This window comes from Notolepis coatsorum (assembly GCF_963971535.1).
Source record: "Notolepis coatsorum genome assembly, chromosome: 12".
NCBI classification, from domain to species: Eukaryota; Metazoa; Chordata; class Actinopteri; order Aulopiformes; family Paralepididae; genus Notolepis; species Notolepis coatsorum.
Window position 1 is genome coordinate 72,999,981 of NC_140176.1, and position 14,707 is coordinate 73,014,687.

Genomic DNA, 14,707 nt, shown 5'->3' on the forward strand with positions numbered 1-14,707 from the left:
GTGTGTGTGTGTGTGTGTGTGTGCGTGTGTGTGTGTGTGTGTGTGTGTGTCACAGTGTGTGTGTGTGTGTGTATGTGTGTGTGTGTGTGTGTGTGTGTGTGTGTGTGTGTGTATGTGTGTGTTTGTGGGTACGCCAGCGTCGGACAGTGTGAGAGAGAACGCTGCAGTCGGAAAGTAGGAAGGAAGAAATTTAAATCAATCAATTAATCTATCAATCAATCCGCGATTTTTCTTTTGTTCTAGATTGAGTCAAGACCCATCAATTACATCATCCAACATTGTTTAAAATACTAACACATTCCCCTTGACAGAATCGCTTCATATTTAGTCGTTATGGTGCTTTCAACATAACCATTTGTTCTCCGCGATCCTGTTTTCTCCCGGAGTGAGCCGGGGAGGGTTATGTGATTTGGTTGTGGGCGGGTCCTGAGCCCAGGACCGTGGATTGTTACCAATAAAGACGTGTGAATGGCCAATCAGAATCGAGAAATTTGCATGCCGTTGTATAAAGCTCAATACATACAATTGTTAAGAGGATGCAGACCTGAGAGACTTTCGTCTCGTTTCTATCCGGGTTCCCCCATTTTCAATTCATCATATGACACACACAACATACAGATAGACAGTACTGCTACATCTATACATTTATGACATACCAGATTTTCAAATACAGTAGTTTGTGATACTAAAAAAATCCTGAAAAAGAGTGTATATACATTTGACATAGAAACTGTGCATTGGGGGAGGTTGGGTAGGTGGGGTGGGGCTGTACATTGGAGGTGGGGACACTGTACATTGGAATACTGACATTTGACATAGAAACTGTACATTGGAGGAGGTTGGGTAGGTGGGGTGGGGTTGGGTGGGGCTGTACATTGGAATACTGACAAAGCCATGCTTGGTCTTTATTGTACAACTGGGTTAGGACATTTGTAGGGGCCAGTTTTGAATTGCAGTCTCCCGTAGGTGTTCTTTGGGTGTTTTTGAAGGTGGGTAGTGATTCACATTCCTTTACAGCTTTGGGTAGGGCGTTCCACATTGTTGTGGCATAATTGCGAAACGTGTTTAGTCCCTTGTTTGAGCCGAATCTGGGTTTTACATGATTTGTGGAGCTCCCTCTGGTGTTGTGATCGTGGTATTCACGATATTCAGCAACCAAGCTTAATTTCTCCAATAAGGTTTTTGTCATTTTCCATAACTGTTCCAAGCCTGGAAAATGGCTTTCATATTCTGTGACTTTTCCATGATAGTAGTAACCTGTGACAATTTAATTGAATGTATAACTACCCCCCCCCCCCCAAAATGACCATGTCTATCAGTATCATCCTGGTCAGACATCTACAATACATAATTTGCCTATAATCTGCATCATTCATAGTGTAATAAGAAATTGGGACTGTGCACACAGGACTCATATTAATAACTTTATTATTTAATGAATTCCACAAATTAAAACACTTGAATGCCATGTAAAAACTTTTGGTTTCAATAATACATTTTCTACCATTCAGGCATCTCTTTTCCTCGTACACACAATACTGAACGAGAATCTAACGTGCGTGTGGTAGATTTAACAAATCATTCCTTCATTGCTGCGTTTTTTTGTGTGCTTGTTGCCTTTCAGAACTATGAAGTGCTAGACCTGTGGTCCATTCCTGTATCTTAGTGTGAAGGCAGCATAGGACAACTTGTCCCCAAAGGGTTATTATGATGTGGATACAGTTGTACAGTAACATACAATTAACTATTGTGGTAAATATCCATGTAGGGACTGAGGGTAGTTGTGGTAAATACCATTGTAGTGAGGGTAGTTGTGGTAAATACCATTGTAGTGACTGAGGGTAGTTGTGGTAAATACCATTGTAGTGACTGAGGGTAGTTGCGGTAAATACCATTGTAGTGACTGAGGGTAGTTGTGGTAAATACCATTGTAGTGACTGAGGGTAGTTGCGGTAAATACCATTGTAGTGACTGAGGGTAGTTGCGGTAAATACCCTTATAGTGATTGAGGGAGGGCACATTTACTAGCTGCAAGGAATATTTCGGATTAAATTTGTTTGAATGTATTGCCACACAATTACAGGCCTGCTGAAATGAGAATCGGGGGTCCTACTTAATGAAAGTCATTCCATTCTAATTCTTAGTGTTCGCTGTCTTCTGTAAAAATGAATACCAGGTACATCATGGGTAAAAATTCACAAAAAATCGATATAACAATACGCTGTTCCATGTGTTACTGGAGAAAGAAACACAGCTGTTGACCTTTAGATCAGACAAAAGGCCAGGTCTGAATACCAATAATTCTTCAGTGCATATTTTGGATTGACCTGAAGGACTTAAACATTGAAAACATCCGTCAACTCTGAATCAAGGCCATAGAGTAAAAAAATAATTATAAGTATACTAAAAACTTAAGCAACATTTCACTTTGTCAGGACATTTTCACTTTTTAGCTGGCAGACCTCTGGAAGAGTTCAGTAATAATCAACCACCAACAACTGGTTACTTTCAGAATTCAAAGTCCTTTTTGTTCTTAAAAAAAAAGTCCAGCCTCATAATCAGGCTTCTTCTGAGACACAAACACAGTGAAATAGACCTGTGTTATTTCATTCTGTATTGGGAAATGCCGACAGGTGTCACAATAGTGGGAAGGAATAACAATTAGCATTCAGGAGAGCATTGCACATTGCTGCTCACATGATAAGATACACTCTGGGCAAATACAAAAATATGGCTAACATTTGCCTTTAGTGTTGAAGAAATGCAAATGTTGGGCAATATTTAGTTTTAAAGGCAGCAAAATACTGCAGTAACACTGCACATCATGTGGAGAGGATACCAAGTACCCTAGTACCTAGGGTCACACTTGTCAAGTTCGACATCTTGAATATAAGGCTGAATATGGGTGGTGACTGCTCCTGAACTCCCACAGAGGTGCAACAGTGGAATCATTTACCAAGGTCAAAAATCACTTTAAATGTAAGTAGCTTAAGGTCTGTGGGCGTTAAGGCATAGAAAAGTCGTCCTTTACTTTTTTCCCCCTCACATCTTCAGCACAAAATGAGAACGAAGGACCAAGTACCTTTTTAACTTTTGCAAAACCATGTAGTGCATTCGCTGTCTTTCTTGGACACTGGAGTAATACCGGTAGTCTTGTAGTTTATCGTGAATTGACGGCAAAATACCAAAGTGCATGATGCATAAAATCATATATACTATGTATGTAGCATGTCATGATCCATTATTTCTGTAGAATATTATGATAGATTATTTCTGTAGAATGTCATGATAGATTATTTCTGTTGGTGTTTATTTGCATATTATATTTAGAATAAGGAAATATTGGAGTTAGTAAGGCTTCAGTCGTTCATAATTTATGTATTTACCTTAAAAGGATAATTCCAGTTATTTTAAGCCTATGTTAAAATCCTATTTTCCCATCATCTCATGACAGTAAGTTTTGACCAAATGAACAGCTTGTGTTTTTCTGAGTGACTTGAGTTGATTGCAGGATGGAAATAACCAGAATTATCCTTTACAGCTAGAAGGGATCCGACTAAAATTATTATCTATATGGCAAGAGTTGACAAACGGAAGTCCTCTGCATTCTTAGCCAGCCACCACGCTGGTCACCAGAGGCTCATCTCACTGAACAGGACCGACCAGTTAGCTTAGAGTTAGAGACGTCGGTAGGTCCTTTTAAAAGTGGAATACCACCCTATTTAACAATTCACGTCATCACTTAAAAAGGGACACGCCACCCATTTAAAGATGCATAACTGATTTGTCACAAACTGGTAATCATTTCAATCCATGCAAAAAAAAACATTTTCTCCAGTTCTATTCTGTTTTTGAGATGGTGGAAGTAGAAATTATTAGCAATTGTTAGCATTACTATTGGAAGTCAATGGTGGCCCCAATCATATCTCAGATAAATCTAATTGAAGTCATACACAAAATGGTCTCACCTCTTTGGGAGCTTTTGCTAATAAATGCTAACAAATTCTACTTTCGATTAAAGTCCAGAATGCAAGTGCCAAGTGTTTTTTGGATGGACTCGGTTGACTTCCACTTGGAGAAAAACCAGACCGGCTTCTTGAAACAGGTGTTGCATCCCCTTTAAGATAGCCCCAGCAGTACTTGAGCAACTCAATCCCAAAGCCAGAAACTATAGAACCCATACTGGGATCTTTGATGTCATGCTGCTACACAGTCTGGTGCTACTCAACTGACAATAGTGGACTGATAAATAGGGCTGTCTTAAATACTTCGAAGCTTCGTTCGATGGGCATTGGATTCGAATATGAAAATAAAATTCTAAAATGAAATCTTTTTTTTGTTGTAAAATCAACTCTGCCTCTCTTTGTTAACTACAACAAGCAATGCTGTTTGTTATTTAAGATGAGGTCGGACTCTGCACTGACAGATGTGTTCATTGTGCTGCTTGAGCCTCAAATGACGGCTTACAATATTTCATGGAAGCAAAGTGTTTAGTTTGTCTAAGATTTAAAAAGGTTTAAACTTTACAGCACTGACAAAGTTGAACAAAGTGCTGTACAAGTCCCACAACACTAAAAAAATTAATTTCATTTTTATTTTATTTTTTTAAGCTTCAAATTCAAATAGAATCTCGGCCCGAAGCTTCGAATTCCAAAAAAGAAATCGAAGGTCAGCCCTACTGATAACATCTGCTTGTTTGGTTTTATTTTTTAACATCCAAATTCTTCGTATTAGTGCCATCGGCTCTGAACCGGAAAATCAAAAGCTGGCAGAATTGCCAGCAAGGAATCCACACTTCCATTGATCCTTAGGCATGACATCACAGATTTTGAGCTCCTCATTTCTGGCTGAGAGACGGTCATACATGTCACTAAGACAGACCACAGTCTGTTAGGGGGGACACACAGTCTGTTAGGGGGAACACGTGATACAATACGGCGGCATTGTCCCTCAAGAACAATATGGTACAATGCCTTTATCAAGCTAGTGTGGCTAGTAATGCTTTACTCTCGTTTCCTCATTTTGATCATTGGCCACCTGGGTTTCCAAATTCACTGGCGTGTGACGGTGTACCACCACTTTGTGGTGTGGGGATGGGTTCAACATCTTTTTATTTCAATTCATTAAATATGAATTATAGCTTATACATTAGTATATAGTTGAATATATAACAAAAAAACAAATCTATAAATCTTTTGTTCATAAAAAAAAATTAAAAGTTCTCATATGCAGTTTACAAAAGAAACCCGTGATAAGAGCTTACACTCAATAACAGGTGAATTGTATTTTTTGAATTGATTGAACTGAGGGTGACCCCCTGACCTTGAAAGTACCTAGCCTATTAAGTATTGAAAGTACCTAGCCTATTTGAAAGTGTTGAAAGTACCTAGCCTATTTTGAAAGTGTTGAATTGACTCAACAGATGGTGGATTTTTAAGTAGGCTGAGAAGTAAAGCATTACCGAGCCATCTTTCCCCAGGATCTGGGAGGTAACAAGGAAAAAGTAGCTAACAAATTCAAGCTTCACTTTTGGCCAGGTTGTGCATAGCATTGTGTACTGAAACTGAAAGGCATGAGGTTGTCAGCTTTTTGCTCAGTAATATGGATTTAGTGTCTTTTTCTTCTGTGTTAGTTTATATTTTAGGTCTCCACCCGTTAATGAACTGCATGAGTTTCTTCACTTGCAGTTTGCTTAGCTTGAAGTCCTCCGACAAGATCTCCTCTGTGAGCTGCAGGAGTAAATTCCCGTCGATCTTCTCAGAGACAAATAAGGAGACGATGTCGTCCTGCAGGCCGATGAAGCGCAGGGACCTGGACACCTCTAAGATGGACAGGCCCGTGAGATTGGTCGGGGGCTGCCACAGTACTTGAGGAGAGAGGGAGGATGGGCAGCTAGGGGATAGAGGGTAAGAGATGGAAAAGATGTCTGCCGAGCCTGGCTCGTGTTGACTGAGCGGGCGCTTGGCGGTTTCTCGCCGGGTGTCACAGGCCGCCACCGACAGCAAATCTATCCCCGTCGTCCCCTCGTTGGGTACGGGTGTTCTCGGCGGCAAGATGGGACACGAGAGACTCTGTTTAGTGTTGGATTCTTCTATCGGCGTGTCTCTGTACATTTCTAAAGTGTAACTCGACGACTTGGTGCAGAACTGGTTCATACAGGCTCTGTGGGATTTCAAGTTGTTGCCCCCGTGCGTGTTCTCTCTCCCATCGAAGTCGAAGAGGCTGGACGTGCAGGCCTTCAGGGTGCCTGGGGATCGTTTCCGGGGATAACTGTAATAACTACGACAGCTGGCCGGCGAGAACTCCTCTGCATCGGGGGATTCCCCTCCTCCGCAGAAGTTGTTGGGCCAAGACAGCCGGGAGGACATCACGTCCAACGGCAGCGTTCCACGGGATGCACTCGCCAGGCTCACCTCTTCTCCGCCGGCTTTCGCCCAGTCACAGGGGTAGCAGACGTGGCTCTGCTCCTCCGCCTCCACCACCTCCGCCTCGCCTCCTCTGCTACAGAATGGAAAGGAATGCGAGAGTGAGTCGTGGGAACGATTTGGACATACTGTGTGCGGTTTGTCCCCCAGAGAAAACACTGGTTGACTATTGCAACGGGAGTAGATGGATCGTCGAAATAATGTTATGAAAGCTGGACTGGATATGAAATCCATACAAAAAAGTATCAGCTAAATATATGCATGCACAGCAATTAAAATGATGTTTACTGGCCCTCTCCACTGCCATTTTGTATTGTACTGTGTTTCAATTGAATGACATGGGTTTAGAGTGTTCTGGCCCTCTCAAGATTTAAGAGTTTTATTCATCACATACATACTAGGGCATACAGTGAAATGGCGTTGGCCATGCCCGCTTCGATTGTGCAATAAAAACAATAGTAATAAAAAAGATAACTAGATTAGACATGGTAAATAGACTTGTTAGTAAATCGTTTAAAGGCATTGGATCCTATGTACGTACATACCTATACAATGTGCAGTTTTTCTTCTATGTCCCTATGCTATACTTGCTGTTACTAACTATACAACAATCACAACAAGTTATTTTCTTAGTGTCCTTTTCCTTCAGCGCCAGCATTAGTCTTGGCCTTGTAGCTAATGTGCCAGGTTTAGGTTTCCATTACATATTTTCACTGTGCGTCACTATGTTTGGAGAGCTATATCTATATTCTATATTATAGCTATGGGGACAATACTATGGTCATTTGACAGTCACTTTCTTCCGTCCAAGATGCAAAAAAGAGATAATAAGTATAATTTCAGAGTGATCCGGGATCATTCCTGGGAAGCGAGTTATAGGGCGCAACATGAATTATAAGCGTTGGTGTTACAAAGGGTCAGATTAAACCGAATATGTATTTATTGATTGATATATATTGCATAATATTTGTATATCGTTTGATATCCCTTGTGTATTCTTTGTACATATACACGGAATATCCCTTTAACCTAGTAGCCTACAGACCATAATATTTCGTTCTCTTATTGGATAGCGTTCCACCAGCGCCAGTGTCTTACCCCCAGAGTCGAGTTCAAAGCTACCGTCAGGACATGTCTCAACATGCCCGGTTCTGCCCAGGACTACGAGACAGGAATAAGGCTGGTACTAGTTTATTCCCCGTACATATAAATATGGCGCAGGTGAATACAGAAGTAGTTCAGTCCGCAGTCCGTTCAGTTCGAGTTCGAGTTACCCAAGTGAAGCCTCACCCACTATGCAACGTGCGGTGAAGTGGGCCCGTATTGCCCCAAGATAGTCTTGTTTATCCTAATACGTTTGTTCAACGTATCGTTCGCTCCTTACTAGTAAAGCCTTCATCACGAGTCAAAGACCAAGTGAAGTGAGCAACAGTGTGTCTAAATAGAGCACTTATAGCCGCGTGCGAATGGGATAGTGGAGTATCAGGGCTTGGTTGGATAACGTCAAGTTCGACTTAGTTGATGTGAAGTACCGCGCACCGGAGGATCTACACCGGTGATTGCAGAGCCCCTTTCCGGCTGGAGTATTATTATTATTGCTTTGTACCAGGCTGGTGGAGAGGATAAGAATCGTCTACACCCACTGCTGTGGGACCTGCCCGTGAGGACCATCATTCGAGCCCGTCTCTATTGGAGAGGCTGACCGGCTGCCACCTGTGCTGCGCGCACACTGGGATTACAGCTGCCTTTCGTCTGCCGAGCAGGGAGTAATATACCGCCTCCAGGAGCCTATTAAGTCCCCGCTGACCCAGACTTTGCATTAGAGCATTGCCTCCCCCTGCTGGCTTACAACCGGTGGAACCCCCCTACCAGTATCCCCTAGATATAATTCCTAATATTCAAGTTGTATTATTATCTCATGCGTAATATGAGAATGGACATTCATTATTGATTTGCCTACGCACATTCCTTTGCCTTACAAGTGCATTCAATTAAAGTATATTATGTATTCTTGCTGCTAATAAATACTTAAAGACAACTTTGTGTAGAACCGATTCATTGTGGGGAAGTGTTCTCATCATATACTCGTGTACGGTATGGCCAGTATAATGTACATAAGACGGTAGTGGTTTAATGATACCATACTTGATTAATACAGTCAGGGAATTGTACCCCTCAGTTACAAATGGTCCTTCGAGCCGGAGAGAATTAGCGTAATATTAATATAATATTAATATTAACATGGCCGATGATGAACACTCCACAAACGGTTCTCCTAAGCTAGATCGCCCAGAGCGCAGACGGCAGCCACCTCTTCACCTAGAGGACTACGTTGTCAGTCCAATACCTAGCTTTAAAAGGAAGTTAAATACGGATAAAGTAACTAAAGCGGATAGTAAAATTATGTCCAACCCTACCGACCAGGCTACCCCGCCAGTAGAGACCCTAGTGGGTTCTAACGTAACTGACCAAGCTCACGGGGGGGACCAGGAGGGACATGACATGACTTTACCCCCAGACAACGCCAACGGGACAGTCCCCGGAGAGCTCCAGGATAAAGAAAGCCCTCCCGGGACGGAACCCGACCCACCACAAGAAGAGACGCGCACCCAGGAGATGGATCTCCTCGGTACGCGACAGGAGAACGGATCTCCAACGAGTACTGCCGGGAGCCGATCGCCTCGACCGGCGTCTTCCCCCAGCGAGGCGGACAAGATGCTGGCACAGGCACTCATCGCCACCCTGGCAGCCTCTACCGAACGCGATCGACTTCAGGGTGAACGCGATCGACTCCAAGCGCAACAGACGAGCGAGCGCGAACAAGCTGCAGACGAACGAGAGCGCCTTCACGCGCAACTCCAAGCGCAAGCCCTCCGTGAACGCGAACATTCTGCAACCGAGCGAGAGCGCTTCCAGGCGCAACAAAGGAGTGAAGACGACCGCATAAGACTGGAGACCAGACGCCTTCAGACAGAAGAGAACATTGAGAGAAGCCGCGCCGATGCACAGTGCGCCGCCGCCAATGCACAGCGCGACGCCGCCCATGCCAGCGCCAATGCGCAGCGCGACGCCGCCAATGCCCAGCGCGAAGCAGTACGCGAAGCCGCCCATGCCCAGCGCGAGGCAGAGCGCGACCGGCTGCAGGCGCAGCTGATGGACAAATTGATCACCATGGCGACACCCCCTCTCTCCGCACGGAGCTCCCGGAGATCGTCACGACAAGGGTCTAGGACACATTCCCCTACCCGACCAAGCGACCCGGGACCCCGCCAACAGGAGGATCCTGTCCACGTCTCCGAACCCCCTCCCCGGCCGGTCCATACGAGACCCAGCAACCGGGAAGAACCGGACCACGCCGAGAGACTGAACAGAAGACTCCAGGTCCTAGCAGAGGAAGAGGAGGAGGAAGAGGAGGAATGTCAAGCCGACAAGCAGCAACGTACTCTGGACCAGGAGGCCCAGTACAGCCCCGACCAGCAGCAACGTACTCTGGACCAGGAGGTCCAGTACAGCCCAGACGTCAGTCCCGAGGCCCTGCGCTACAAACCCCCGACTCAACTCACGGGTGAGTTTGACGCACCGCCAGCCCCGAGGAACAGCACCTGGGTACCCGACCTTCGGTACCCACCAAGTACCAGCCCAAGACGACACGCAAGAGGAGACTCGCCCAGGAGGCCTCTCCCCCAACGCTCACCGATGTGCCAGTCATCCATGGCATCGTACCTTGGCACACCGACGTTCCCGGACTTCACACACGAGAACAGAGCACAGTACACAGAGCTACGAATGTGCTTAGAGACTATGCTGTCCGACGTACCAGATGAACCGTACAAGTATGCTATCCTACTCAAGCACCTGAAGGTGCCCAGAGCGCACAATATAGCGCTGGCATATTCCAGCTCTACTACCCCATACACCGCGGCTCTAGTAGCCCTCGACCAACGTTATGGACGCATATGGGACTACGTGATACAGGAGATAAGAGACATTGACCGTCTCCCCCCAGCCAGAGACAACAGAGCATTAGATGACCTCTCTATCAAGGTACAGTCCCTGGTAGGGATGCTGGGGTCCCAAAAGGAAAAGGGTATCTATGAACTGTACGCTAACTCTAATGTAGAGAGGATACTAGAGAAGCTCCCTCCCGCCCGACAAGAGCGCTTCAGGCGGCAGAGAGACCACCGCGACCCCAACGGTCCAGAGGCATCCCTCCTAGACCTATCTGAGTTCCTCGCCAGGGAGGTCAGTAGCCTATGACTCGACACGTTCGTATGGAGTGGACCAAGCCCAAGACTCGGACCTCGGGGATCAACAGATAACCGTCGGTTGGTGACCGTTATGCACCAAGCCGAATCAGTACCGCAGCACAGGAACCACAACACCCCCTCGACGAAAGAGGACCAGTGGAAGATTGAGTGCCAGTACTGTGAGGGAGAACATCGGCTGTACCAATGCGACACTTTCGGGAAACTGACCACGGACGAGGTGAGTCAGTGGATCAAGGACCACCGCCGCTGCTTCCGCTGCGCGCGCAGCCACCTAGCAGCTGGGTGCCGCTTGAAGAAGAAGTGCAGCAGGTGCGGTGGCACCCACTTGGAGGTCCTGCATGACATCAACAGGCGTCAGCCAGGACAACAGAGTGGGCCCGTCGCGGTAATGTACCATGCCGAGGCGGTGGCACCAGCACCAAAGTTCCACCAGACCGCTCCCTGGTGTCCCGACTGCTACAGCAGACACTGGGAGTCACGGTGCGACTCGCACCATATAGATTCTGCGTCAATACAGACAGGTGACAACCGACCAACAGGAGTGCTCCACATTGACCAGCATAGCGGGACCCCCCCGAGTGCTCCTCAAAGTGGTCAGAGTGCTCCTGAGCTACGAGGACAAGGTCCTGGACACTTACGCCGTCCTGGACGATGGGTCTGAAAAGACTCTCCTCCTCGCTTCCGCAGCAGCCCAGTTGGGCCTGCGGGGTGTCAAAGATACCATGACCATACGCACCATCAGAAGGGACCAGAAGACCATAAAAGGTGAAAAGGTCTCCTTCAAGATAGCAGCGGTGGACCAGCCCGAGAAGCAGTATAGTATAACCAACGTCTTCACCAGCCACGACATAGGCCTGTCTCAGTACACCTACCCCATCCCACAGCTGATGGCTAAGTATGTGCACCTACGTCAACTACCTATACCGCTTATCGACGGCGCCACACCGACCCTGCTCATCGGCTCCGACCACGCGGACCTCATTCTCCCAATTGAGGCGGCCCACATCAGACCCAAAGGATGCCCAGTCGCGGTTCAGACCCGACTGGGATGGACGCTCCAGGGCCCCCTCTACGGACTTGACAGTCAACCCACGTCTACACGCTGCCTACACACAAAGGCGAGCGACACCGGCCACTCCCTCGTACAGCAGAGGCTATTGACATTAAGCGAGAGGCCCGTGAGAGAACCGTGGGCACCAGAGGGAGTTCGGAACTCCACCCCCCTCAGCTGCGCTTCAGACGTAGCTGACCTCGAACCTAGCACCCCAAGCGACTCCTTGACGGGGCGGCCGGGACCGGCCCCTCCTCAGACGGGGTACAGAGCAAACAAGAGAAACAGACGGAGGAGGAGGAGGCACAGCCAAGCACAGATCAAAGCAGTCTCAGGCCCGCTTCCTCCTAAGCCCCCCTTCATCCCGTCCAGTCGTCATGACCATAGACCAGTCACTACCCCGAGCTGCGTGGCCGGCCGGCCGCGTAAGCAAAGTGACCACTGGTGCCGACGGAAAGGTCAGAGCGGCAGAATTGCTCGTCCAAGGGCGGACCTACAACCGACCCGTGGAGAGGCTGATACGAGTCGCCAAGGCTCCCCGACTCGCTTAATGACGACCATGACCCCTGACTTTGTGAACTGCCTACCCTCACAACGGACATTGAGTAGTGGACAGTGCGGTTAATCTGTCTCTGCTTAGCTAATTAGGTGGGACTAATTAGGAGGCGGCTGTTACAAAGGGTCAGATTAAACCGAATATATGTATTTATTGATTGATATATATTGCATAATATTTGTATATCGTTTGATATCCCTTGTGTATTCTTTGTACATATACACGGAATATCCCTTTAACCTAGTAGCCTACAGACCATAATATTTCGTTCTCTTATTGGATAGCGTTCCACCAGCGCCAGTGTCTTACCCCCAGAGTCGAGTTCAAAGCTACCGTCAGGACATGTCTCAACATGCCCGGTTCTGCCCAGGACTACGAGACAGGAATAAGGCTGGTACTAGTTTATTCCCCGTACATATAAATATGGTGAATACAGAAGTAGTTCAGTCCGCAGTCCGTTCAGTTCGAGTTCGAGTTACCCAAGTGAAGCCTCACCCACTATGCAACGTGCGGTGAAGTGGGCCCGTATTGCCCCAAGATAGAGTCTTGTTTATCCTAATACGTTTGTTCAACGTATCGTTCGCTCCTTACTAGTAAAGCCTTCATCACGAGTCAAAGACCAAGTGAAGTGAGCAACAGTGTGTCTAAATAGAGCACTTATAGCCGCATGCGAATGGGATAGTGGAGTATCAGGGCTTGGTTGGATAACGTCAAGTTCGACTTAGTTGATGTGAAGTACCGCGCACCGGAGGATCTACACCGGTGATTGCAGAGCCCCTTTCCGGCTGGAGTATTATTATTATTGCTTTGTACCAGGCTGGTGGAGAGGATAAGAATCGTCTACACCCACTGCTGTGGGACCTGCCCGTGAGGACCATCATTCGAGCCCGTCTCTATTGGAGAGGCTGACCGGCTGCCACCTGTGCTGCGCGCACACTGGGATTACAGCTGCCTTTCGTCTGCCGAGCAGGGAGTAATATACCGCCTCCAGGAGCCTATTAAGTCCCCGCTGACCCAGACTTTGCATTAGAGCATTGCCTCCCCCTGCTGGCTTACAACCGGTGGAACCCCCCTACCAGTATCCCCTAGATATAATTCCTAATATTCAAGTTGTATTATTATCTCATGCGTAATATGAGAATGGACATTCATTATTGATTTGCCTACGCACATTCCTTTGCCTTACAAGTGCATTCAATTAAAGTATATTATGTATTCTTGCTGCTAATAAATACTTAAAGACAACTTTGTGTAGAACCGATTCATTGTGGGGAAGTGTTCTCATCATATACTCGTGTACGGTATGGCCAGTATAATGTACATAAGACGGTAGTGGTTTAATGATACCATACTTGATTAATACAGTCAGGGAATTGTACCCCTCAGTTACAGTTGGCGTTTCTTGCCTGGACACGCTACTATTTCCAAATCAAATGTATATAATAGGTATTATGGTTCTTCATGAATGCATGAAAGGGGGGGGGGGGATGGGGTCGTTTTTTTAATGCTTTGATGGCCAGTAACGGCATTTGTGTTGAACACTACAGAAGCCGATCAGCTGGATGGATATGAAAACATTGTTGGATCAAGCTGAAATTGATGTCAGATAGTCCTTACCTGTGGTCGGTGGTATTCCAAAAAGAATATTCCAATTGTCCGGTGTCCATCTGGTCCCGGACATAATTTGGCACAACTTATGGATAGAGTGTGCCAGATGCGTTTTGAAGTGGTCGGATGAAGCGACTTACTCGGCTCCGTCTAAATATAGCGCCCGGAGACATTTGAGTGTAACACAGAGTTGGATATAAGGTTTCAAAGGGTGGGCGACACTGCCATCTGGCAGGATGCGGCCGGTATTGCACTTTGGCGATCTCAAAAACCTTTCCTATGGCAACACCGAGGTCAGTGGATGAATAATGAATAAAAATATCGAATAAAAGAAAAAACTACCAAAACCCGAGATATCTCGGGTCTGGCGAGATATCGCTGGCAATTAAAGAGTTAAAGTGTCCTTTTCGTGTGTGTTTAAACTAAGTGACCTGTGGTGCGTTTGTGTGTGTGCAAGTGTAGAATGTTGTGTGTGTGTTTGTGTATGCTTGTGTGTGGAGAAATCAGTGTTCATTGTTGATGGCCTGAGGGAAGAAGCTGAGCCTTAGCCTCTCTGTTCTTGTAGCGTGTATACGGAGGCACTTGCCTGACCGCAGCTTGAACAGGCTGTTATTGGGGTGGTGAGGGTCCTTCATTATTCTACAGGCTCTGGTGAGCGCACCACTCTGTAGGGCCTTCCTATCCTGGGCCGTGCCGTTTCCAAACCAGGCTGTTCCCAGTCAGAATGCTCTCTACAGCCCCGGAATAGGAGTCGAGTATCTTCCCTGATACTCTGAACTTCCATAATTGTCTCAGGTGG

General features: G+C 46.5%; 1 protein-coding gene across 1 annotated transcript in view; it reads right to left on the reverse strand.

Moving 5' to 3' along the window:
• Window positions 1–1,435: 1,435 nt before the first annotated feature.
• The window catches only part of garem (GRB2 associated, regulator of MAPK1), a 33,560-nt gene continuing 20,288 nt past the window's right edge, over window positions 1,436–14,707 (reverse strand). The window contains exon 6 of the mRNA XM_084326564.1: window positions 1,436–6,501. Coding sequence (XP_084182690.1) covers window positions 5,634–6,501 — 868 coding nt within the window. The 3' untranslated portion in view covers window positions 1,436–5,633. The remainder of the gene's footprint in view (window positions 6,502–14,707) is intronic.